General features: G+C 50.4%; 1 protein-coding gene and 1 long non-coding RNA gene across 3 annotated transcripts in view; one reads left to right on the top strand and one right to left on the bottom strand.

The window, feature by feature from the left end:
* The window catches only part of LOC142818872 (uncharacterized), a 47,444-nt gene extending 39,946 nt beyond the window's left edge, over positions 1-7,498 (top strand). The window contains exon 4 of the long non-coding RNA XR_012896572.1: positions 7,058-7,498. This is a non-coding gene — a long non-coding RNA (uncharacterized LOC142818872). The remainder of the gene's footprint in view (positions 1-7,057) is intronic.
* The window catches only part of GGT7 (gamma-glutamyltransferase 7), a 47,766-nt gene extending 28,042 nt beyond the window's left edge, over positions 1-19,724 (bottom strand). Inside the window, exons 1-3 of one of the 2 annotated variants that reach the window (XM_075901415.1) lie at positions 19,158-19,724; positions 5,533-5,759; positions 1,997-2,148 (exon numbers count right to left, since the gene is read on the bottom strand). In XM_075901415.1, the coding sequence (XP_075757530.1) occupies positions 1,997-2,148; positions 5,533-5,759; positions 19,158-19,338 (560 nt within the window). In that variant the 5' untranslated portion in view covers positions 19,339-19,724. Of the gene's footprint in view, positions 1-1,996; positions 2,149-5,532; positions 5,760-6,325; positions 6,608-19,157 lie in introns of those variants that run through there. The other variant, XM_006126677.4, reaches the window with a different exon arrangement.
* Positions 19,725-26,860: the final 7,136 nt, after the last annotated feature.

Raw genomic sequence — 26,860 nt, 5'->3', positions numbered from 1 at the left:
TCTCTGGGAAGGAATAAACACAGCCCTAATTAAGCCCAGAGAAAGAGGAGCAGCTTGAAGGACAGAAACTTGTGAGAGACAGATGGGCCAATTGCCAGTTACTCCATGCACGGGATGGTGGTGAGGTGAAGGTACCCACCTTATGTGTTTCCATATTTAATGTTTCTACAAGGGCCTGCCTAACCTCTAGTGTAGATTATAGCAGCCCCAGGACTGCTGTAACTAATGTGCTGCTTCTTGGGGACCCTGGGAAGTGGAGAAAAGCCACAGTGCAGTGTAATTTAACCAGGCCTTTAACATGCTCCCGTTCCACCTCCACACCGGACATGAGGAGCAGGACAGGGATAACCTCTGCTCAGGAGGCATTCTTAGTAGGATGTTTCTGCCCATTTTAAGGCAGGTCCATACTTCCAGAGTGGCCGTAAGAGACCTCAGTGTAAATTAGAATCAGGTCTGAAGAGTGAAAGTTGGTTCAAAATATCATTATTCACTTGATACTCGAATCCCCAGTTAGAACATGGGAACGCTGTGTCTCGGATGTCCTGGGGAAATCGCACATTTCCTAAATCCATTCTCAGCCAGTCCATCCATTTGTGGTTTGCTTGGCTTTGTTTTTTATCCAAAACAGAGATTGAGTAACAGGCTTTAGGATCAAACTAGGGTTTCTACTTACAAACAAAATATTCTGAGTCTAGCATGATGAGGCGTTATCAGGTGACAGCATTTATGCAACATTCCCGGGACGTCCTGTCCCGGTGAGTGGAACGTTTAAGCCTCACTTGCATAACATCTTTCAAACTAACACCAAAAGGAGGCAGCAGCTCCAGGCAATAGGCTAGACTCAGATGGGGGCACATGGAGTCCAAGAGGATGCAGCTGGCACCTTCCCCAACCCCCTCACTTTGCATGTTTCTCCAGATTAGATTTTCTCACCCTCACTTTATCCCACCATGAGCTGAGGGAACCCCTCCCCCACTACAGAACATGCTGCTGCTTCTGCTGCTGCAGTGACAAGGCCAAGATTTACAGGTGTAACAAAATCTTATGCAGGTCTCCAAAACCACCAGGACAGATCCACCTGGGGTGGGGGGAAGGGAACTAGGGAGCATTCCTCCACCTCTTAGCCTCTCCCAACCCCGGGGCCAGGTCCACCTACACATGCCTGAGTAGGCTCAGGGCTGCTCTCACTTGTGCTTGCTGGACCTGCCTTTTAAGGACCCTTCAACCAGAGTGCAGCACGCTCCAGCCATGCCACTCTCCCAGCCCTTGGCACATGGCCAGTGCAAAACAGCCAGAAGGAAGAGAGAAAGGCTCTGACCCAGCCCTGACACAATCATTTGGTGGCCACCTATGCCTCCCTACCAGCAGGCAGCAAGGTGGTTTAGACTAAGGGCTAGATTGCACCAGTAAAGCCACAACCTGCGTGCATGTGTGTATGGGGGGCGCAATGGCAACTCTCCCCAGCAGGAGATGCCACATGCATGACTGAGGGGAGCATGTCAGGCTGATTTCCAAGCACTCCCCACTCTCCCCCGGCTCTGCTGGCTGCTGCCGAGGGTGATGCCAGAGCCCTCTCGCTTTGGGGAGGCTAATATCATCATCTGCACTGGCCTGGAAGAGGCTCAGGAAGAGCAAAGCCAAGCGTGGCCAGCCTTGTGCAGAGAGAGAGCAGAAGGATCCGTGTAGCCCCTCCCCGGGCTGCGAAGAGCTCGTTAGGGCCCATCCCGACAGTGATGAAGTAGCAGAAGCGGAGGGTGCCCAAAGGAGGCTGACTGACACTTTGCGATCCCAAGTCTCCTGCCGGAGCGCAGGGCCATCCCGGGGCTGCAGCGCAGAGAGGAACTCCCTTCAGCTCCCTGGCAAAGCCCTGCAAAGATTCCTGGCCCAGCAGTGCCCAGAGCCAGGGCCCTCCTGGTGCTCTGCAGCCCCTTCAGCACCCAGGCACACCAAGCAGGCCCTCTCAGCAGAGGGGAGCACAGCGACCAGCTGCACCTACCCGCCGATGCCGGACGTGTGGGGGTTGATGATTCCTGAGCACAGAGCTGCGGCGATGGCTGCGTCCACCGAGGATCCCTGCTTGTTGAGCACTTCGATGCCGAGCGCTGTGCAGCGGGCCGCGTCGGTCACCACGGCGCCCTGATGGAATATCTGGGAGAAGCAAAAGATGGTGGTTTTCAACCAAGGGTTCAGGGTCCCCTGGGGGCCACGAGCAGGTTTCAGGGGGTCCGCCAAGGAGGACCAGTGTTGGACTCACTGGAGCCAAGGCCAGGCCACACAGAGCCGAAGCTGGGAACCCTGAGGCCCACTGCCTGGAGCTGGAACAGAATCCTAAGCAACTTAGCTTCGCAGGGACCCCTGGCTTGCTACCCCTCAACACTGGCCCCCAGCTGAAACGCCAGAGACATGGAGTTATTATAGCATGGGGGGCGGGGGCTCAGAAAAACAAAGGCCGAGAACCCCTGCATCAGGAGAAAGGCAGCACAGTCTGCTAGTGGAAGGGTTATTTCCCACACTCCTATTCAGTCCTACAGCAAGGCCTAATTGGGGCCCATCGCGAGCACAGGCCGCAGAAGATGGATTGTGTCTGGGTGCAATTCAAGGGGTTGGTTTTGACCTGTACATGGCTGAGCAGTTAGATTCCTAATTATCCTGGAGCTGAGACGGTGCCCGACCTGCATTTTCCTTAGACAAAAAGGCCTTCAGCCATGGCTATTGGTAAAGTGCCCCCGGCCCAACGCCCTAATGCAGCGGGTCTTACATACGCTCTTACCCTAGGTACATTACGTTCTGTTATGATCCCAGCTGGCATCTGGACAGGGCTGGGATCAGCTGGCCTCTTCCTTCTACTCACACCTCTTCATATTTTGCTTTCAAAACCCCATGAAAACTTTTAAGAAAACCCAAAGGTAGATGCCACAAGCAACCCCCATAGCACAGCTCTCATCCCCCCCACCGCAAACCAAAACTCCCCCAGCAGCACCCCCCCAGCACCCTCATGCACCTAAACACAACACCATAGCAGGGTGGCCCATCTCCCGCTGCACATATCTAAACTAGGGATGTGACAGTGGAGTCGATTAACCAGTTAACCAATAAGCAAAAGCTTATAGGTTAATGCTACAGACTACACGCATTTCCCTCCCCCCACCCTTGCCAGTACATTTTTTAGCAGGCTGGCCAGCAGTTTGGCTCAGTTCCGGCTCACACCGGGTCCAGGAGCTCAGACCCCCCCTTAGACAGGGGCTGCCGCCACCTCATGCTGTTGCCTCCTTATCAGAGGCAGCAGCACAGGGCGACAGGCAGCCGGTCCACAAGGGGAGCTGGTTTTTAAACTTGCTTCCCTCATGGACCAGCTCCTGCCTGGCTCCCCACGCTGCTGCCTCTGATACAGTGGCAGAATAGCTGTAGAACAGCTGACAAACCAATAAAAATTCATGAGGTTACTCGACTATACAATTAACTGATATTTAACATCCCTAATCTAAACACGACCCCCACAGCATGTCCTGGTTATTTGTCAAATACGATCAGGAAACTGTTTGCTTTTCCTATGCTCAGCACCTAGGCACCGTAAAAACACCCCATAGACAGACAGACAAACGGCTACCTAAACAGATAACTATTGCAAATGAACTTTGGGCATCAGCAACAGCCGAAATAATTGAAAGAGCAAGGACGCTCCTTTCCCATTCTGAGATCTGACCCAGGACGTGTAGCCATGACCTCTCCTCGTGGAGTAGTACGGGGAAGGCAGCATCCATTGACACCTGTTTGCAACACACGCACCCCAGTTACATAACATCACTGCACACTAGTAAATGTTCTGTCAACTATTTTGTCAAAGCAACAGTCTTAGGGTATGTCTACACTACCCTCCTAGTTCGAACTAGGAGGGTAATGTATGCATACCGCACTTGCTAATGAAGCCCGGGATTTGAATTTCCCGGGCTTCATTAGCATAAGCGGGGAGCCGCCATTTTTAAATCCCCGCTGCTTCGAACCCCGTGTAGCGCGGCTACACGGGGCTCGAACTAGGTAGTTCGGACTAGGGTGCCTATTCCGAACTACCGGTACACCTCGTTTCACCTCGTTTCACGAGGTGTACCGGTAGTTCGGAATAGGCACCCTAGTCCGAACTACCTAGTTCGAGCCCCGTGTAGCCGCGCTACACGGGGTTCGAAGCAGCGGGGATTTAAAAATGGCGGCTCCCCGCTTATGCTAATGAAGCCCGGGAAATTCAAATCCCGGGCTTCATTAGCAAGTGCGGTATGCATACATTACCCCGCTAGTTCGAACTAGCGGGGTAGTGTAGACATACCCTTAGAAAGGTGCAGAAAAGGGCAACAAAAACTATAGGGGTTTGGAACTGTCCCATATGAAGAGAGATTAAAATGACTGGGACTTTTAGCTTAGAAAAGAGGAAACTAAGGGGGGATGCAATAGAGGTCTATAAAGTCATGACTGGAGTGGAAAAAGTGAGTAAGGGAAAGTTATGTATTTATTCCCATAACATAAGAACAAGGGTCATCAAATGAAACTAATAGATAGCAGGTTTAAAACAAACCAAAGGAAGTACTTCTCCATGCAATGCACTGTCAACCTGTGGAACTCCTTGCCAGAGGATGTTGTGAAGACCAGGACTTTAACAGGGTTCAAAAAAGAACTAGATAAATTAATGGAGGGCAGGTCCATCAATGGCTATTATCCAGGATGGGTAGGAATGGTTTCCCTAGCCTCTGTTTGTCAGGGGCTGGAAATGGATGGCAGGGGAGGGATCACTTGATGATGCCCCAGAGGGAGTGAACAGACCAGGGAATCTGGCACTGGCAACTGTTGGAAGACAGGACACTGGGCTAGATGGTCTGACCCAGTGTGGCCGTTCTTATGGGCCCGCATAGCAGTGCTGCCTCTGTGTGAAACCCCTGCAGTGAAGTGGGGAGCACTGCCAGTGTGTAAAACATAAGGCATGAGCAGGAAATAGCAGGGGTTCCACTGTAGTTTAAACAATTACACTGCCTAATCCCAGTTAAAAATTATCCCCTCCAATGACAGGTGCACCCGTACCATACAGACCAGCAAGACTATCGCTTCGCCCTGTGACTGTCAGAAACGTGACTATGTACCAATTGTGCCTTCTGACTTAATACCAGAGCTGCCTTCTGCATGTATTCGGGTACGGGTTTTACTTCTGCTTGAGCCACAGAGTCAGCCAGCATGGACTCTATTTCTCTCATGCACCAGCATCAAAACCTCACAGATAAACCTGGTTGCAGCATCTCGGTCCGCAGTGATGGTGCCAAAGCAGAGAGAAGTTGGCTTGACTCTCAGATCCTGCCACTGGCTCTTGGACTCCCTGAGAGGGAATCAGTGCGGAGGCTCCCGATGTCAATTCTCCAGTCACTTTGGGGCATTGCCAGCATTTGTGCTGGGGTATCTGAATTGCCGAGATCCAAGGAGGAAGCTGTAATTCCCAGCAGACAATTCTTCCCATATCTAGGCTATTGGCCATTAAACAAAACAGCCTCCGCTTACCTGTGGATCCCCAAAGTAGATCTGCATGATCAGGGCTACCGTGACGCCCATAGCGAAGGTTAAGCAGGCAGTGATGATCACCGTCAGACCATCCTGGCGGCAGCTGCAGTCCCCAGAGAATGGGTCTTTGCTGGTCTCCCGCAGCGGCGAGACGTCCTGACTGCCCATCTCCGATGAAGAGGACGGCAGGCGCTGGAGGCGAGCTGATTTCAGGAAAGAATCTGGATCTTCATAGGCAGGGAGAAAAGGTAGTGAGTGTTAGGAATTGAGGACGCTTGGGTTCTTATTCCAACACAGACACTGTGCCAGCCTTGCCCCCATGCCGCTACAACAAAGCTATTATCTTTCCTATTGAGCTTGTAGTAGATTCCCTGGCTCAAACCCTGTCCTGGATCATTTTACTCCTGCCTTCCTTTAACACTTGTTAGTCTCAAGGGGACTTTTCAGACAGGGAGCTTGTCTGAATTTTGCTTGATGCAGCAGATGGATAGACAGACCCTGGGCATCAATATTTCCAGCAATGAACCCACAGTTACTGCCCTTGGGACTTAGTTGTGATCCCATGCTACTCTGCTTTCTGGTTGTTCTAAAAAACACAGCAGAAGATGCAGTTAAGACCAAAAACCTATCGACATTACTTGGGAGCTGTGCTTAAGGTAAAGCAACGCAATCAAACCTGCCCACATCAAAATAGTAGGCACAGGCATTAGAATGACTGCAATCAAAGGCTGGCAGAGTAAGACCACAACAGCAAAGTGCACGCCTCTTCTAAGTGACTTGGGAAACAATTTACCTTCTCGCAAAATGGTCTTCAAGTCCGTGTTTTCTTCAGCCATTATTTTCCGTTGATGGCTCTGAGAAAAGCCTGCACAGATGGCATTACTCCTAGGAGTTAATAGCCACACGGGACATGGGTCTGACTCGGCTGCTATTAAATCCTACTTCAAATCCTACGTAGAGATTAGTATTCACACTGACCAGAGGTGTGTTGTCGCCAGCCTTCCCTCCTCAAGCACACTCCAGGGAGCGGAGCTGAGGTCATGAGCATGTCCCAAAGGAAAGTTTACACCATCCCAAGGCTGGCCACATTATTTACCACTTAGTCATCATTGGCTGCCCTTTTTTTCCCTCTATGTCCTACCCAGTGATTGGCTAAGATTGATTGCAAGGTCCTGTCACACCCAATCAGATTATCAATGTCATCTCAGGCTTTGTCTACTCTGCCAATTGAATGACAAAACTTTTGTTGTTCACAGGTGCTTAAACTCCTCCCCCCAAACAAGTTTTGCTGCAGCAAGTGGCAGTGTCAAGAGCTCATAGTCAGGAGGAGCACACTTCTGTACACAATGCTGATCCTGCTGCTCGGGGGTGGAAGTATTTTGCTGACTAAAGTGCTGACAAACAGCGTTTACACTGCCTGGCATTGAGTAGGACCAGTCAGTGCTCCCTTGTTCCTTTGCCGCTCCAGGGCGGTAAGTATTAGAGCCCATATAGCTGTCCTCCTTGCACTTCCTCTCTTGTACAGGTGAAGCAAATTCCTTTTCACTTGCACATGCTGGCACCATCTGAGCTCAGCTAAGCTGCCAACAGCCTCTCGCAACCAGGGACGTCCCTTATTTTTCCATCTCTCTACAAGATTGGGAGTTGCTGACTGTTGCAAAAAGCAGCAAGAAATACGCCTGGTGAATGCAGGTGAGTACTGCTTAGTATTATTATTAATAATAATGATTATAAGTAGGGTCAGATTCTCCTCCCCTTTACACCAGGTGCTCACCACTGATGCAAACAGGATTTGTGATTTGCACTAGGGTGAGAGGCGAGTCACGCTCAGAGATGCCTTTGGAGAGTGACTGTGTAGCAGGCACAAAGTTCCTGGGCAGCATCCCAGCCTGGAGGATGCTAGGATGTGCAAAAACCAGCATCAGAGCCACAGGAGGTGTTCTGCAGAAGGGAACTGGCTGGCAGCCCCTAGAGCAAAGAAAATGTGGGGTGGGGGGGGATTGGGGATGCAAGGGGAGAGCAATTCTCTTGCCCTATGGTTAAAAGGCTGCATTTTAACAGGATTTGATGGGTCACCAGTGAAAGTATTGGCTCTTGTTTTTAATGCATGCTCAGCAGGCCTCCTGCAGCCAAGCACCATCTGCGTCTAGCAGTCATTTTAATTAACCCGCGGAGCTGCACCTACCCGGCAGGGAGAGGCTGTGCAGAGCTGCCACCAGTCACTGCAGGGAAAGGGGTGGCCATGAGGGGTCTCTGCACCCTGCCCCGGTGGACTGGCCGGGAGCCCTGAGATACTTTGTGTCAGGCTGTAACTCTGGCTTCCCCCCCGCCCTCTGGAGCCTAAAGCTGTTTCTGTGGAAGGGGGAGGGGCAGACTGGGGCAAGAGGAACCCGGCTAGCAATGCCAAAGCAGGTTGGCAGGGGCAACCTAAGAGGGAAGAGAAAATGGGCTGAAGAGGTTTCCTGGAAAGCGTTTTAAACCCCAAATGTGCCCAGCTGTGACCCTCTGCCCTCTTATTTCACATGGACGCTTCTGCCTGCTACAGGCTGGTCTCCCTGTCTGACTGGACAGCGCCTAGCACAGCGAGGGCCCTCATCCCAACGGGAGCCTTTGACTAATAAAATATGGAGCAATCATACGCCACAGCTCTGTTCAGTAACTAACTCAGTCAGCTACGAGGGGGCTGGTCCAGCCCGCAGCCTGGTCTCTGCTCCATCTTCAGCCCCACTTGTCAGGGCAGCAGGAACTGCCCAGGGCTAGTGTTTCTGTCCCTGCACATCCTGTACGGAGGACGCATTTCCCTGCCCCGCTACTGGGCTGGGCTCACTTACTAAGTCAAATTGAACAGGTAGAGATAAAAGGCCCTGATCAGCTTCTTAGTATCACTCCCAGCCTCCTTCCATGTGCTCCCGCCGAAGGCAGGTCTCTTACGAGTTTCCAGGCCCTGCCTCATTTCTGACGTTTAAAACCACTTGAGCAAACTGAGATATGGACAAAACAGGTGCAGCTTCACTGGACTCAGGATGGGCCCCAATTCTAATCTCAGTTGCACTGCCACGAACCAGGAGCACGTGCAATGGGAGTCAGTAAAGGACATTGTACATCAATCCCACTTACTGTGGAGTAATGTAGGGCAGAGCAAGAGAGACCAGGCTTGGCCTACAGCATTTATTTACCAGCGTATTAAAGCACCATGTTCCCCCGTGTGGGGTGCCCAGCCTCCGGCCTGGCAGAGTATTTCATAAAGCCCCTGCCTGCTTCAACACCATATGCTAATAGTCGATTCAGTAGTGCTTTGTTGTCAAGTTTACATCATTTTGCTTGTTTTCTATCATTCTGATGCCTGTTTTATGCTCTCATGTCTTTGGTTTTAAGTAGACAACATGGAACATGGGTTGTCTCCATCCAAACACATGCAAACCAAGATAAACAATAAACAGAGGTGAAGTTAAGCCAGTGTGCCCCAGTACGACACAACAGAAAGAAATTGGCCATCTGGGGGCGAGGCCTTAATCCTGCCCCTACCCCAAAGTTGAGGCTGGCAGCTGAGACCCCAGACATGTGGGGCTGGAAGCCAGGAGAGCTCCAGGCACATGGAACAGGCAGCCAGAATCCCAGGGGTGGAGCAGGGCTGGCGGCTGGAGAGCCCTGGGCATGTGGGGCTGACATCCAGGACCCCAGTGATGTCCAGCACCCTTAGCTCCAATCCTGTGCCTAGTAGCACTGCCCCCACAGCTCCCATTTGGTTGGGAACAGGAGCAATGCAGGGCAAGGCCACGAAGGACTGCTCCAACCCCGAGCCTCCCATCCCAAACTCTACCCTATACACTGCCAATCCGGCCCCCTGCCCTGAGCCCCTCATACTACCCAACCCTGGTGCCTGCAATCCCCACATCTCTAGCCCCCTGACCTGACTCCTGCACCCCCACACATCCCAACCCTCTGCTCCGAGCCCCCCACATTCCACCCCACATTTACATTTTTTACAGGCGTTGTCATATTGCAAACCACTCACCTCCTGCCCTGCGCTTCTCCCCTCCCTCCACCCCCAGAAGGGGCAGATTGTGACAGGACAGTACCGGTAAGTTACTTTCACCCCGGGCTATAAAGCAATATAGGTGGCCTTAAATCTTATGGAAAAGGCAGAAGCTGTTTGGCCCATGCAAGGTGGTGCTTGGGTTGGCCTGTCCGATGGAGCTGGGCACCAGAGCCGGAAGGTCTAAGCACAGGGCTAGCCACAACACGGCTCGTTAATGGTTCCAAATGGGGCAGTAGCTCAGTCAAACCCCTCCTGCTGCAGTTCACCTCCAGAGAGCCGGGCTGCTCTCCTGCCTCCCCTCGTCCCCAGAACCTGCTTCCTATTCACATCAGAGTGCCCAGTGGGCACAGGTCGATAGCTGAGAAACCCCATGCACTGCAGCACAGCTGCCTGCCTCCGCTCACCAGCAGCTCCTTCGGGGCAATTCCGGACCGAGGTGGGTAGGCTGCGGCTGCCTGGGGCAATGGGAGGAGAACCAAGACTGGAACTCATGTGCCGGGGTGCAGCAGGTCAGGACTGGGGTGCTTTGGCAGAGCCACGTGTTGGCTGCCATGAATGGCAGTAGAAGAGCACAGCTCAGGAGTGCAGTGCACAAGCTGAACAGCATGTGAGGTCTCACAGCTGGACTAGCGGGAGAGGCAATTACCCTTGCAGAGCTGGGGCAAAAGGGGAGGGCAAATTGTGCAGATTCCCTGGCTCCAGCCAGCACTCAGGCTTCTCTCTTTGCCTACAACAAGACAATCAAATGACATAAACAGATGCTCTCTTACTTAGGCCAAATCTACAATAGGGGGCATGTCCGAACTGAGATACACAACTCCAGCTCCGTTCATTGCACAGCTGCAGTCGATGTACTTTACTTCACATTTTGGTGCTGTCCCCACAGTAGGAGGTCAACAGGAGAAATGCTCCTGTCTGATTCCCTTACCCCTCATGAGGAGGAGTCCTGACGTCGATGGGGGCGCCCCCAGTGTTCAATTTAGCGGGTCCTTACTAGACCCACTAAATTGAACGCCAGAAGATTGACCTCCGGAGTGTCGATCCACGGGTAAGTATAGACATGGCCTGAGAGAGTCAAAGCAACAGGAATCTCTATGCAAAATCCATGCTTCTCTTGTGCTACTATAGAGCTCTGGAAACAGCCTTGAAGACTGAACATTAGACCTCAGCCACACTGCAGTTGGAACAACAGAGCTCATCACATTCTTTCCCCAGTAAAACCCAGACCTCAGCACTCTCCCTGCTCCTGCCCACACACTGCCCAGCGCTCGGGAGACACCTGCCCATGGCGGCTTTCACAGCAGACAGCTACACTGGGATGGGCCATTAGTTCCTTGAGAGCCCAGGCACACTTTGACAACCTGGGCAGTAGCAGTGCAGGATTGGTGGGGTAGAAGTAGGCAGCTCAATGTGTGTGTGGGGGGGGGGGAGGGGGAGATTGCAGCTGAAAAAGGGATGTGTGAGCACTTGTCAGCAAAGGGAATTTCAGTAACTGGTGGGAACTGCCATGAGTGGGCGAGAGGGAGTCAGGCTGCAGAATTGGTCACTCGGCAAGGTGCACGAGGAGCCCACGTTCAGAGGAAATCGAAGGTGAATGCAGGAAGAGAAAGCCTGGTGTAACCACCCATTAGCCCAGGGGTGCTCAGACGGGGGTCATGACCATAGGTGCTGGAACTAGGGGTGCTGGAGGCATTTGCTCCACATTCCCTAATTTGAAGTGGTTTCTATCATAGACAAGGTGGATAGTTTGGTTCAGTTGTTTTAGCACCCCCACTACACAAATTGGTCATGACCCCTCAAGGTCTCCTGAGGTAGTTACACAGGCATTGTGAGTTTTCAGCCCCAAGTCCAACCTTGTGTGTGGCTGATGGCTCTGAGCCCCTCCAGCCTAGCACCACCCTTACCCCAGGTCACCTCTAGCCTCACTCCTCCAAAGAAAGGATGCCAAATTAGAAGTTTGCCAAAAGCACCATTGTTCTTAAGGGCCAGCCCTGGGACTGAGACAACCTTAGAGAGCTTAATTGATTCAGCTCTTCAGCTGCTAAGTTTGTTGAATGTGTTTTTAATTTATAATGGGGGGGGGGGGCAGAGGAGGGTCATGCTCAGAGGCTGTGTGAGAGAGGTTGCCAATACAAAATGTTTGAGAACCACTTCTTTAGCCCTTCTGCAGAGATGGGGAAACCAAACCATAGAGGTATGACCATGGGACAGCCACATCACACAGAAAGTCCATAGCAGAGCTAGGAACACCAGCCTGAGAGAGAGAAGCCCACACACTGGACGCAATTTCCTGCTCTATCATGGACTTCCTGTTTGGACTTAGGGAATTATTGAGGCCAAATGACTTGCCCATCTAAGAAAGGGGGATAGCTACAGTGCCCTGTCTCCCAGAGATGTTGTGAAGATAAACACATTTGTGGCTATGAAGTGCTGCAGAGATGGTAAGGGGAGGCATGGTAAGGGGAGGCCACGTAAATACCACCACTCAAATCCAATCCTCCTTACTCCCAGCACTCAAGTGGCTTGTCTATAAGCTCAGAAAGACAGCACTATGGCTGTGTCTAAACTACATGGCTCCATCAATGGAGCCATGTAGATGAGGGTTGTAGGCAAAGGGAAATGAAGCCGCGATTTAAATAATCGCAGCTTCATTTAAATTTACATGGCTGCCGCGCTGAGCCGACAAACAGCTGATCAGCTGTTTGTCGGCTCAGCGCGGCAGCCATGTAAATTTAAATGAAGCCACGATTATTTAAATCGCTGCTTCATTTCCCTTTGCCAAACAAACAAATCTACATGGCTCTGTCGACGGAGCCATGTAGTTTAGACGTACCCTTGGTCAGGTTCCAGCTGATTCTTACTGGGAGGCACTCTTCACAGCCACAGGGAATACAATTGGTTATTAATTGAGAGCTTATATTGGACAGAAAGACCTAGGTTGCCATCTTCCTCAATTTGCCAACTGTACACTCTGTTCATGATGAAAACCACTACAAGTTAGGGGGTGTGCAGTACTGTCTCCAGCACCCCTTCTTCCAGCACCTACGATGACCCCCAGTTTGAGAATCCCTGGGCTAATGGGTGGTTACACCAGGCTTCCTCTTCCTACATTCACCTTCAACTTCTGAATGCCACTCAGCACTGATCAGTGCACAAGTAGATTTTTGAAGCCATTTAATGGCCCATTCATGTAAGCTTTTGTATCTTTATTTATACACTGGAATAGAGGAGTAGGAACATGAAACATTCAAATATGTCAGCTATGCAACTGTGTAACAGATTTCTGTATGAAACCACTGCAGCATGGTGAGGAACTTAGTAACTATGCACACAAAAATAGCCAGAATTGCATTCACCACCAGGATAGCTGCACACATCAGATCATACAACTATAGGGCTAGAAGGGACCTCAAGAGGTCACCTAGGCCAGCCCCCTGTGCTGAGGCCAGACCAAGTATACCTAGACCATCCCTGGCAGGTGTTTGTCTAATCTGGTCCACAACCTCTCTTGGAAGCCTACACCACAACTTACCTACCTTTGAGTTAGAATGTTTCCCTTAACATCCCTTGCTGAAGTTAAGCTGATTAATTCTCATCCTTCAGTGGCCCCGCAGAACAACAGATCACCATGAAACCCTTAGTTTATTTGAAGAAAGGGATCAGGTCCCCTACAATCTTCCTTTCTCAAGATTAAACATGCCCAGATCTTTTAACTTTCCCTCAGCAGTCAGGTTTTCTAAACCTTTGTCATTTTGGTTGCTCCTCTCTGATCTCTGTCCACTTTGTTCATATCTTCCCTTAAGTGTGGCATCCAAACAGGACGTAGAAGTCCAGCTGTCACCAGTGCTGAGTGGAGCAGGTCAATGACCTCTCTCGTCTTACCTCTGATGCTCCTGTTAACACCCCCCACAATGACATTAGCCTTTTCCACAGCTGCATCCCTGCGGTGGCTGGCTCATATGGCATACGTGACCCACTGTAACCCCCAGATCTTTTTCTGCAGTATTACTGCCCAGCCACTTGTTCCCCATTTTAGCTGTATCTGTCACGTTACTTTCCTAAGCATAGCACTTTCCATTTGTCTTTATTGAACTTCACCTTGCTGACTTCAGACCAGTTCTCCATCTTGTCAAGGTCATGTTGAATTCTGTCCTCCAAAGTGCTAGCAACCTCTGCCAGCTTAGTATCATCTGCAAATTTTATCAGCATAACTCTCCTCTCCATCATCCAAGTCATGAATGAAAATATTGAATAGTATCAGTCCCCGTGGGACCTCACCGATATGTGAGGCATGAAACTGTGCTAGCATTTTGTATACACAATGAAATACCTAAAACTTTTGAAAAATCTTACCCACAGAGACCAAAGTAAAGTACCTAAGGGGACATTTCTAGGCCTGAAAATGGCATGAAATGAAAACTGATGATGAAAAATCTTAATCATTTATTAGAATATAATCAAGGAAATGAGGAGGTGAAAACTGTGACCACTTCCAAATTAGCTATCAGTCCTCAAAGCCAATGGGTCAAAGGCCTGACTGGGAGCCATACAAAACAATCCTTGCTTTGAAGAGATATGCATGCACAGGTATTTGTTCTCAGTCACAGGGAACCAAATACTTTGCCGGTCTGAAAGAGTGGAGCAACAGCAAGTTACATGGATCATTGTCATATCAGGATGGAATTAATAGACTTGGGTCCAAATTAATCCTTAGTGTAAATCTACTAATATCAGAGCTTATAGACCTCTCTACAGAGTTACACTGGGGATGAATCTAACCTACAGTCTCCATACCACTAGTTTTCACTTGGACATGAGTTGGAGTTGGGGAGGGGGGCAAGTGTTAGGCACAAAGGTGGCACAGGGTCAGGTGGAGGGAGACAATTTGGATCCACTGGAGAAAAATATGGCTTTGAGCATCTGTGAAGAAACAATTTGTAAAGGATTTACCCAGAGTAATGTAAACCCTAGTTAATCTTCTTAAGACCATACTTCTGACAGGTACAATCCATGGCTTTTTTGCAACTATCTAGGTTTCTTTGCAGCTGGTATTGCACTTACAAACCAGACTGAGTGTTCATGCTACCAATACAGCAGTACACAGACAATCCAGGAAGTTTTTGGAGATTGTTGGGATAACTTCTTGGTACAAGTGCTGAAGGAACCAACTAGGGGTCATGCACAGCTTGACCTGCTGCTCACAAACAGGGAGGAACTAGTGGGGGAAGTAGAGGTGGGTGACAACCTGGGAAGCAGTGATCATGAGGTGGTAGATTTCAGGATCCTGACCAAAGGAAGAAAGGAGAGTAGCAAAATACACCCCCTGGACTTCAGAAGAGCAGACTTTGACTCCCTCAGAGAACTGATGGGCAGGATCCCCGGGGATGCTAACATGAAGGAGGAAGGAGTCCAGTTCGAACTAAGGAGGCTATTGTAGGCATTCAAAGTTGCAAATGAAGCTTGGGATTTAAATATCCCGGGCTTTATTTGCATCTTCCCATCCGGGTGCCATTTTTAAATCCCCTTAGTCCGAACTAACTGCCCACAGCTACACGCGGCAGTCAAACGTTAACACAAACTAAGTCCTTAGTTCGAGTTAACTGTTACACCTCGTGGAATTGCAGCTAGCCAGGGATGTGAAGGGTAACAAGAAAGGTTTCTACAGGCATGTTAGCAAGAAGAGGGTGGTCAGAGAGGGTGTGGGGCCCTTACTGGATGAGAGAGGTAACCTAGTGACAGATGATGTGGGAAAAGCTGAAGTACTCAGTGCTTTTTTTGCCTCTGTCTGCACAGACAAGGTCAGCTCCCAGACTACTGCACTAGGCAACACAGTATGGGAAGAAGGTGGGCAGCCCTCGGTGGAGAACAAAAAGGATAGAACTATTTAGGAAAGCTAGACGTACACACATCCAACGGTCCAGATTTAATGCATCTGTGGCTAGTGAGGGAGTTGGCAAATGTCATTCCAGAGCCTTTGGCCATTATCTTTGGAGATCAGGAGAGATCACGGATGATTGGAACAAGGCAAATGTAGAGCCTATCTTTAAAAAGCGAAGGACAATCCAGGGAACTACAGACCAGTCAGCCTTACCTCAGTCCCTGGAAAAATCATGGAGGGGATCCTCAAGGAATCCATTTTGAAGCACTTGGAAGAAGGGAAAGTGATCAGGAATAGTCAGCATGGACTCAGCAAGGGCAAGTCCTGACCTACCAATCTGATTAGCTTCTATGCTGAGGTAACTGGCTGTGGACGTGGGGAAGTCAGTGGATGTGATATATATTGACTTTAGCAAGGCTTCTGATACGGTCTCCCTCAATATTCTTGACAGCAAGTTAAGGAAGTATGGATTGGATAAATGGATTGTAAGGTGGATAGAAAGCTGGCTAGATTGTCAGGCCCAACAGGTAGTGATCAACGGCTTGATGTCAGGTTAGTTGTCAGTTTCTAGCAGAGTGCCCCAAGGATCTGTTCTAGGGCTGGTTTTGTTCAATATCTTTATTAATGACCTGGATGAGGGGATGGATTGCACCCTCAGCAAGTTTGAAGAGGACGCTAAGCTAGGGGGAGAGGTAGATACATTGGAGGGTAGGAATAGGCAGATTAAAGGATTGGGCCAAAAAAAATCTGATGAGCTTCAATAAGGACAAGTGCAGAGTCCTGCAGTTGGGAGGGAAGAATCCCAAGCATTGTTACAGGCTGGGGACCGGCTAAGTAGCAGTTCTGCAGAAAAGGACCTGGGGGTTACAGTGGATGAGAAGCTGGATACGAGTTAACAGGGCACCCTTGTAGCCAAGAAGACTAATGGCATATTAGGGTGCATTAGGAGGAGCATTGCCAGCAGATCTAGAGAAGTGATTATTCCCCTTTATTTGGCTCTGGTGAGGCCACATCTGGAGTATTGTGTCCAGTTCTGGGCCCCCCACTAGAGAAAGGATGTGGACGCATTGGAGAGGGTCCAGTGGAGGGCGACCAAAATGATTAGGGGGCTGGAGTGCATGACCTATGAGGAGAGGCTGAGGGATTTGAGTTTGTTTAGTCTACAGAAGCGAAGAGTGAGGGGGGATTTGATAGCAGCCTTCAACTTCCTGAAGGGAGGTTCCAAAGAGGATGGAGAAAGGCTGTTCTCAGTAGTGACGGATGGCAGAACAAGGAGCAATGATCTCAAGTTACAGTGGGGGAGGTCTAGGTTGGATATTAGGAAAAACTGTTTCCCGAGGAGGGTGGGGAAGTGCTGGGATATGTTCCCTAGGGAGGTGGTGGAATCTCCATCCCTAGAGGTTTTTAAGTCTCAGCTTGACAAAGCCCTGGTTGGGATGATTTAGTTGGTCCTGCTTTAGACGGGGAGGGGGGGGGGGGAAGGGAGGAGGGGGGCTAGACTTGATGACCTCTGGAGATCTCTTCCAGCCCTAGGATTCTATGCTAGCTGGGAGACCCCAGCAAATTAAAGTGGGAAACTGGGCAGCGGATGGTAAAGATGATGACACAATATCTTAGGAAGAGCTTCCTGAGTTATTAGTAATAGGGAATACTAATAACTGCAACTAAAAAGGGCAGTGGCATTCTGAGTGATCAGTGAGAGGGGGAGATGGACCAATGCACAGTTTGAGGATGCTGGGATGAAGGGATAATGCAGGGCAGGAATTAACTAATTGGAGAGGCTGGGAAAGTGAGGGGAGTAGAGGGAAGGGTAACATGTGGGGTGTTTCCCAAGAAAAGGCTAAAGTGCCAGGTTCAGTTGCCTAAGTGTGGTACTTTGGGGGGAAATGAATAATGGGATATAACTATGTTTTAATTATGACCCCAAATCATTTCCAAGGATCCAGCCTGGATCATGGGCCAGTCCTCTCTGCACTACCAGACCAAGCTCTCCTTCAACCTGTCACATCAAAAGAAGTGGTCACTGGGGTGGGTGGATCTGGGCAGTATCTGCCACGTCCTGGCTAGCACTGGGGCAAGGGGGGGAGGGCCCGCCTGCTGCAGGGGTTAGTCTGTGTTCTAAGGGCTTCCCTTCCCACATGAGGGGATTCCACACTTCACAGGGAAATCCTGCCCCCAAAGGAGCGGGATTCCCACAGGCCCTGGCTGGCCAGCCCAGTCTGCTTCTGCAAGGTGAAGGAAGAGCATCAGCCCAGCCATTGCAGGGCCCCCAGTTCTGTGTGAACAGATGGGAAGGAAGGAGTGGTCCCTTTGGCAGGTTGCAGGTCAGGGGAAAGACCAGCCAGCTGCATGCCACAGCAGAGTGAAGAATGCCCAACCCTCTTCCCCCAAAGCTCCCAGAGGGAATCCTGAGTGGCACTAGAGCTGGCCAACGGAGGGGGCCAGTGAGAGCTGGGGCAGCCTGGGTGACACAGGGCTTTGGAGCAGCTGACATGGGTGTGCAGGAGTCTTTGGGAGCCAGGCCCAGAAAGGGGTGAGAGAGGAGGGAGGAAGCAGGGAAGAAGGGGTGGGGGATGGAGGGAGGGAGACAGCGGGGGGGGGGGAGAGTGGGAGGAAGGCAGCAGTGATGGGGATGGGGAGAGAGGGAGGAAGGCAGCAGTGAGGGGGGGATGGAGGGAGGCAGCAGTGTGGGGAGACTGGGATGGAGGGAGGGAGGCAGCAGTGAGGGGGGATGGAGGGAGGCAGCAGTGAGGAGGGATGGAGGGAGGCAGCAGTGAGGAGGGATGGAGGGAGGGATGGAGGGAGGCAGCAGTGAGGGGGGATGGAGGGAGGGATGGAGGGAGGCAGCAGTGAGGGGGGATGGAGGGAGGCAGCAGTGAGGGGGGATGGAGGGAGGGATGGAGGGAGGCAGCAGTGAGGGGGGATGGAGGGAGGCAGCAGTGAGGGGGGATGGAGGGAGGGATGGAGGGAGGCAGCAGTGAGGGGGGATGGAGGGAGGCAGCAGTGAGGGGGGATGGAGGGAGGGATGGAGGGAGGCAGCAGTGAGGAGGGATGGAGGGAGGGATGGAGGGAGGCAGCAGTGAGGAGGGATTGAGGGAGGGATGGAGGGAGGCAGCAGTGAGGGGGGGATGGAGGGAGGCAGCAGTGAGGGGGGATGGAGGGAGGCAGCAGTGAGGGGGGATGGAGGGAGGCAGCAGTGAGGAGGGATGGAGGGAGGGATGGAGGGAGGCAGCAGTGAGGAGGGATGGAGGGAGGGATGGAGGGAGGCAGCAGTGAGGAGGGATGGAGGGAGGGATGGAGGGAGGCAGCAGTGAGGGGGGGATGGAGGGAGGCAGCAGTGAGGGGGGATGGAGGGAGGGATGGAGGGAGGCAGCAGTGAGGAGGGATGGAGGGAGGGATGGAGGGAGGCAGCAGTGAGGAGGGATGGAGGGAGGGATGGAGGGAGGCAGCAGTGAGGGGGGATGGAGGGAGGCAGCAGTGAGGAGGGAGGGAGGGAGGAGGCAGCAATGCGGGAAGGATCTGGGGACCGAAGGGGTCAGAAGGAGGGGCAGGGGGCAGCGGCCGGGAGTCCCCGCCTGGCTTGGCCGGCAGCGGCAGGCAGGAGAGCCAGGGGCGCGTGGCTTGGTGCAGGGGCTGCGGGCCGGCGGGAGGGGGGCCGGGGAGGATGCTCGGCGGGGCGCGGGGGAGGCTGCGGGCGGCTCCTCTCACCGGTGTCCTGCTCTCCCAGGAACGCGTCCTCCTCCTTCCTGGAGCGCAGGCAGCCCCCGGCCGCCGCCTCCTCCTCGGGCAGGCGCGGGAAGCTGGTGATGCTCATGTAGTCCACGGGCGAGTAGGCGCCCAGGGTGCTCTGCTGACCCGCCTCCTCCTCCAGCGCCGCGGCCGCCGCCATCCCCCCGGCCCGGCTCGGCTCGGCTCGGCCCGGCCCGCTCCGGAAGTGACTGAGGCCAGCAGCGGGGGGGGAGGAGCGGGCGCCCAGCCCCCGGCGGCGCAGCGCAGGGACAACAGGTGAGCTCGGGATCCGCCGCTGCCAGTCACAGGCCCCGCGCGGGGAGCCCCCTGCCCCGGGGGTGCAGCTGCTCGCGCCCAAGAGCCCCGCCTCCCGGTTGCTAGGCCGGGGCCAGCCCCTGGATTCACCCTCCCCACAGGCAAAGCCTCTGGCCCTGGACGATCCAGGGGAGCGAGGCGCCCACCTGCCCCGGGGGCTGGGCTGGGGACTAGCCAGGCCCCGCTGCAGCAGGGGGAGTTCTGCCAGCAGCTGCCCCGGTGCCAGGATTTCAGCCCCTGCCTGCTCGGCCAGGGCTGAGCCCCTCTGCTCCCTCTGTACCACCTCAGGCTCCTGGGAGTTGCCCTGATAGAAATGTTACTGCAGCGCTTGGCTCAGCCTTTGTACAGGACTCAGGCAGGGCAGCAGTGTCACAAGCTACGTTTGTCCTTCCCTGTTCCAACAAGAGCCCTGCTGCTGCCTCTTCTGGCCCCAGCTGTTAGCCTTGGGGAGGTGTTTCCATAGGATGTAGCAGGTATGATTGTTGTTGCAGTCCTGGTGAAGGAGGAAGGATAGACAGGCTGGCCCAGCTCCCCCACACACAGTTAAATCAAACATTTGCAGGACTTTTCCTTGCTCAGAAATCAGCAAGCCTGCCTTGCCAAAGTGAGATCTGTCTTTCTGCAGCCTTTCAGGGTCAGGCTCATAATTGTTTCTTGGACCACACTCCTTTCAAGATGGAACCTCACCTTGAGACCCAGAATTAGAACACAGTCCTTTCTGGCCCAAGGTGTATAGGACTTAGAAGCCTTAAGATGCTTGGAATGGGCATGTAGGGCCGTATTTTAGACCACCAGCTCCTAGGTTGTATTTCCAAAGCATACACATGTATCACAAAACAGACAAGGGGAGTGTGTGCACAGAGACGCTTACACACAAGTTTGTGCGCGCACATTCAGGCTACATCTAGATTACAGGCTTCTTGTGCAAGAAGCTTTTTTCAGAAGAGACTTTCTGAAAAAGCTTGTTGCAAAAGAGAGCGCCAACACTGCAAAAGCACATCAGAAAAGCAATGCACTTTTTCAAAAGAGAGCATCCATTCAGTCTGGACACTATCTCGGATGTAAGCAGTGATTGCTATGGACAGAATGGCCACAAGGGCACCTGTGCTTTTTCCTCTTCCCCGTCCACACGTGCCTTTTTGCGAAAGAGCTCTTTCACAAAAAGACTTATTCCTCGTAGAATGAAGATTAGCAATGCCACAAAACCCCCTTTGTTCTTTCAATTTACTGTCAAAAGAACGTGAGTGTGGACGTAACTCAAGTTTTCTTGGAAAAATGGCCATTTTTCCGACAAACCTCTGTAGTCTAGACATAGCCTCAGTGTGCACCAATGCTTCTCCACAGCTGCTTGTTGCACACAGAGGATTGCAAGATTAAATCAACTGTCAGCCAGTTCTGGCCTGGGATGCAGCTTAGCACCTATGTTTGGAAAAGAGAACCATCCTGATCAGCATCACCAACAGCAAGCAGCCCAGTGTATCAATGTGTCCATCAAATAGGGAAATGCACCTAGAATTTTATCTAGAGTTTTTCCACAACAAGCCAAGAACACTTGTCTTTTGTTGGCCAGCTCTCATTTAATCTGTTTACCCAACTATATATTTTAATGTACATTTTTAATAAAATATTGAAAATGATTAGCTCCATGACTTAGATTGGCCTATTTTATAGTCAAGCCCCAAACACTGAGCCTAACCTGAAATATCTTAAGTAATCAGAGTGGGTATGCACAATAACTGCAACTTGTATTTTATGACTGATCAACATAACATATATCCCCACCTTAAATTGTTACAACTGCTACTTACTACAGTATTTGATGAGTACCATCTGCAAATCTCCCCCTGAATTCATTCACCAGAATGTGTTGCAGTGGGGGGTTACATGGAAACAGATTCCACTGCCATCTCAGACTCCACAGGATATGCATAATAATTGGAGAGAAGAAATTTCATTGTTGCAGTGCTATTCAAACAGCCTTTAAGTGTGCCCCAAAAGGATAAGATGGCTCAGGACCACAAATGGGACAAAGAGCCCGTCACCTTGCTCAAACAGTAAATGAAACATCCTTTTTATTTTATAGGAACCCTGAAGTCTCCGCTCAGGCTTAAGGCCCCATTGTGATGGGTGCTGTACAAACACCTAGGAAAGACTATTGCTGCCCTGAAGACCTTAACCTCTAGACTCCAACACTATGAACACTTTTTGCAAGTGAATACTGTAGTGGAATTTAAGTGGTTGTAGGATCCAGGTCAAATTTACAATAGGATGAGTGGCATTGCTGGGAAATAACCTTTTTTTGTCTGGGGATGAGGCGGTTAGTCCTCAGCTCATTTCTAACAGCCATCAGCACCATAAAAATCTCCCACTTCTTGGCAGTCTTAGCAAAGAGACCACAGACCAAATGAACTGCACCACTTGGAGTTCCCCTCTCAGTGCTCCTTGCGGCTCAGGATTGCGGTACATTGCTAGTGCTAGGCACAGCCTTCCACTGTCCATCTTGCACCTAGTACGTGGACAAAAAGATAGTCTACAAAGCATTAGCCCCTTTCACCTGCACTAAATTCAAGTATAAAAAAGGGCAGGATGTGGAAAAGGGAGAGAGAAACTGCATTTCTGACTGATGCCCAAAATCCCATCTCATGCATGGAATGGAAATGGGCAGAGGAATATGTTGCAGCATCTACTTGAAAGTTTGTAATATTGCAGGGAAGCAGAGTAGCTCCCTTCACATTGCTCTAGTCCAAAGCATGCACAAGACCCGTAGAAGGCTTGGAGAACTGGGAATGTTGTACTTTGCTTACATATAAGCTGAGGGTTTTTTTAAGGGATGAAATACAAGCCACAAAGGCAAAGCCATGTTAAACAGGGCTTGCATTTCAAATCTGGACATAGCTGTCCCCTCAGAGATGTGCATGCACTCATTACACCTATAAAATCCTCAGTTTGCATGCACAAAAGCAAGGTTTCTTAAGAGCCCTCCTTTTGCAGGTGCTCTATTGCACTAGCTTTAAAATTTTGACCCAGAAAATCAAAGACTCAGGGCTTGCAAGACTAGCACTTTTTCTTAATTCATACTCACCTGTTCCTGGACTGGGATTGCAACTCATGCTGCGTAAGGATCATGTTTTCTTCCGGGTTCATTGTGCCCAGCCTTCCAGACAAAGCACCAAGAACATAAGAGGCTTTACTATCGTAATTCCCTCCGAGTGGGGATTCCACCAGGGCTCTTCTGATACATGCAGCCTATGCAAAATGTACATCAGCACCTTGTCTCCTAGGATGCAACAGCTATGGTCATTCATGGTCATGCTATCCCTGCAACGTGCTCTCTGCAATCACAGTTTATCGGGGTAGGATGGCTTTAAAACAATTCTATTGGTTATTTGAAACCTGAATGGGACAATGTCTAGTAAAAGTCAGCCACTGTTTCAGGTTCTGCAAAAAATAACTTACAAGAAAGAGTCAAAATGTTCAGTGGGGGAAAGGGAACATTTCTGCAAGAGTCTTTGTGAAACAAACCAACCCTGCAATCCAGCATTTGCGCCTCAGACTTTGCAGGGTCTGCTTGGGGTATTAGAATTTGACAATGAAATTGACTATGAACTGACTGGTGCCCATTGGAAGGAATGAAGCATCCATGCGCCAACCCAGGAGACAGTAGCAATCTTCTCCTTCTCTCCCTAGACTGTTGAGCTGTGGGTACCAACGAATCTCAATAACTGCTCCATTTTGAGTTTCTTAGAAGCCTCCCTCACCAGGTGGAAATTAAGCCCAATGCGGAGGGCTAGCATCAAGTCTGTGTGATATTTAACGCCTGTGTACGAACTCTGTGTAAGTGCATTTCCCTCAATAATAGAAGTTAGCCCAATAGAAGATACTGTGTCACCCACTTTATCTCTCTAATATCCTGTGATCAACACTGCTACAACACCACTGCCTTAAAACGCTTAAGATAGTACCAGAGTATGGCACTTCCTTTTGTACTCCCGAGTTTCTCCATACCGATCTTCTTAAACTAGCTGGGGCTATAGCTTAAGACACTGCACTGTTCCTAGAATGGGAACAAAACAGAGCAATAGAATGAGCAGTGGTATTCATTTCACAGGCTAATTTGCAAGAGAAGAGTAAGTATTTACAAGAGAGAGAAAAGACATATGTAAATAGTTAATGTGCCAATAGGTGATGGTCAAGAACATATTGGACAATTTCCAGGTTCCACTGGACAAAGCAAAGGTTTTAATGCTGGTGAGTAATGTTTAGGCAACGATGCCATGCACTTCAGCAATTCTCATATTAGGTTGGACTCTGAAATGGTGACTAGGGACAATTGCTGCTCGGATGCCCATTTCAGAGTTTAGAGCCTGACAAATTCCCCAGAATGCTCCTGGGGGGCATTCGCTGTCAAACCCTTGCTAAAAGCCAGGTTTGCTATGTTAATTCATCATTACCCCCACCCTTTGCTTCCCTCCCTCCCCCCACCCTATTAATACACACGGACTTGAGCAAATAATTGATTTTCCTTCTGCTGTCGGAAGGAAAATATTTTAAAAAGGTCAGTTTTGAATCAGTTTTCCTGTCCAAAATGAAAAACCAAAGACATTTTTTGAGTCAATGACACATTTTAAATGACTATTGGTGTCTGCTATAGATGACCGGATCAGGTGGATGAGGTAGACGAGGCTTTCTTCAGACAACTGAGAGAAGCTTCCAGATCACAGGCCCTGGTTCTCATGGAGGACTTTAATCAATGTGACATCTATTGGGATACCAATATAGCAGTACACAGACAATCCAGGGAGTTTTTGGAGAATGTTGGGATAACTTCTTGGTACAAGTGCTGAAGGATCTGACCAGGGCCCATGCGCAGCTCACAAACAGGGAGGAACTAGTAGGGGAAGTAGAGGTGGGTGACATCCTGGGAAGCAGTGATCATGAGATGGTAGATTTCAGGATCCTGACTAAAGGAAGAAAGGGGAGTAGTAAAATACACACCCTGGACTTCAGAAGAGCAGACTTTGACTCCCGCAGAGAACTGATGGGCAGGATTCCCTGGGATGCTTACATGAAAGGGAAAGGAGTCCAGGAGAGCTGGCTGGATTTTAAAGAAGCCTTAGTGAAGGCACAGGAAGAAACTATCCCGATGCGTAGCAAGAAAAGCACATATGGTAGGCAACCAGATTGGCTTACCAGGGGAAATCCTTGGCGAACTTAAACACAAAAAGGAAGCTTACAAGAAGTGGAAACTTGGACAGATGACTAGGGAGGAGTATAAATCTATTGCGCGAGAATGCAGGGAAGTTATCAGGGATGGCGAAAGTGCAATTGAAATTGCAGCTAGCAAGGAATGTGAAGGGTAACAAAGGTTTCTACAGGCATGTTAGCAATAAGAGGGTGGTCAGAGAGGGTGCGGGGCCCTTACTGGATGAGGGAGGTAACCTAGTGACAGATGATGTGGGAAAAGCTGACGTACTCAATGCTTTCTTTGCCTCTGTCTTCACGGACAAGGTCTGCTCCCAGACTAATGCACTAGACAACACAGTATGGGAAGGAGGTAGACAGCCCTTGGTGGGGAAAGAACAAGTTAGGAACCATTTAGAAAAGCTAGACATACACAAATCCATGGGTCCGGATTTAATGCATCTGAGGGAATTGGCAAATGTCATTGCGGAGCCTTTGACTATTATCTTCGAAAACTCTTGGCGATTGGGAGAGATCCCGGATGACTGGAAAAAGGCAAATGTAGTGCCCATATTTTAAAAAGGGAAGAAGGACAATCCAGGGAACTACAGACCAGTCAGCCTTACCTCAGCCCTGGAAAAAATCAGGGAGGGACTCCTCAATGAATCCATTTTGAGGCACTTGGAAGAGGGGAAAGTGATCAGGAATAGTCAACATGGATTCACCAAGGGCAAGTCCTGCCCGACCAATCCGATTAGCTTCTATGATGAGGCAACTGACTCTGTGGATATGGGAAAGTCAGTGGATGTGATATACCTTGACTTTAGCAAAGCTTTTGCTACGGTCTCCCACAATATTCTTGCCAGCAAGTTAAAGGAGTATGGATTGGATAAATGGACTGTAAGATGGCTAGAAAGCTGGCTAGACTGTCGGGCCTAAAGGGTACTGATCAACGGCTCGATGTCAGGTTGGCTGTCGGTTTCTAGCAGAGTACCCCAAGGATCTGTTCTAGGACTGGTTTTGTTCAACCTTTTTGTGAAATGACCTGGATGAGGGGATGGATTGGACCCTCAGCAAGTCTAAAGATGACACTAAGCTCGGGGGAGAGGTAGATACTCTGGGGGGCAGGGATAGAGTCCAGAGTAATCTGTCTAGGTCATAGAGGATTGTGCTAAAAGAAATCTGATGAGGTTCAACAAGGACAAGTGTAGAGTCCTGCACTCGGGATGGAAGAATCCCAAGCATTGTTACAGGCTGGGGACCGACTGGCTAAGTAGCAGTTCTGCAGAAAAGGACCTGGGGGTTACAGTGGATAAGAAGCTGAATGTGAGTCAACAGGGCACCCTTGTAGCCATAAAGGCTAATGGCATATTGGGGTGCAGTAGGAGGAGCATTGCCAGCAGATCTAGAGAAGTGATTATTCCCCTTTATTTGGCTCTGGTGAGGCCACATCTGGAGTATTGTGTCCAGTTCTGGTCCCTCCAGTATAGAAAGGATGTGGATGCATTGGAGAGGGTCCAATGGAGGGTGACCAAAATGATTAGGGGGTTGAAGAGCATGACCTACGAGGAGAGACTGAGGGATTTGGATTTGTTTAGTCTGAAAAAAGAAAAGAATGAGGGGGGATTTGATAGCAGCCTTGGAAGGGAGGTTCCAAGGAGGATGGAGAGAGGCTGTTCTCAGAAATGACCGATGGCAGAACAAGGAGCAATGGTCTCAAGTTGCAGTGGGAGAGGTCTAGGTTGGATATTAGGTAAAACTATTTCCCTAGGAGGGTGGGGAAGCACTGGGATGGGTTACCTAGGGAGGGGGCGGAATCTCCATCCCTAGAGGTGTTTAAAGTCTCAGTTTGACAAAACTCTGCCTAGGTTGATTTAGTTGGGATTGGTCCTGCCTTAGGCAGGGGGCTGGACTTGATGACTCCTGAGGTCTCTTCCAGCCCTAGGATTCTATGAACCTTTAGATTTGAAAACGTAATTTCAAGCTGGATATTTTCAAAATTGTCGAAGAGTTTTATGGGTCACAAAATACAACTTAAAGTTCATCAAAGTTTCACCCAACTCTATGTACAAAGGCTGCTGATTTCAAAACAAGGATTGCTGTCTTCTCTAGAGGTGGGAACCTAGTCTTTAGTGTAGGGGTGGGGAACCTTTTTTGGGTCAGGGGCCACTGACCCGCAGGAGGGA

The sequence above is a fragment of the Pelodiscus sinensis genome, chromosome 18 (assembly GCF_049634645.1).
Source record: "Pelodiscus sinensis isolate JC-2024 chromosome 18, ASM4963464v1, whole genome shotgun sequence".
Classification (NCBI taxonomy): Eukaryota; Metazoa; Chordata; order Testudines; family Trionychidae; genus Pelodiscus; species Pelodiscus sinensis.
The sequence above is the reverse complement of the archived record's forward strand: the minus strand, read 5'-3'. Positions and strand labels throughout refer to the sequence as shown.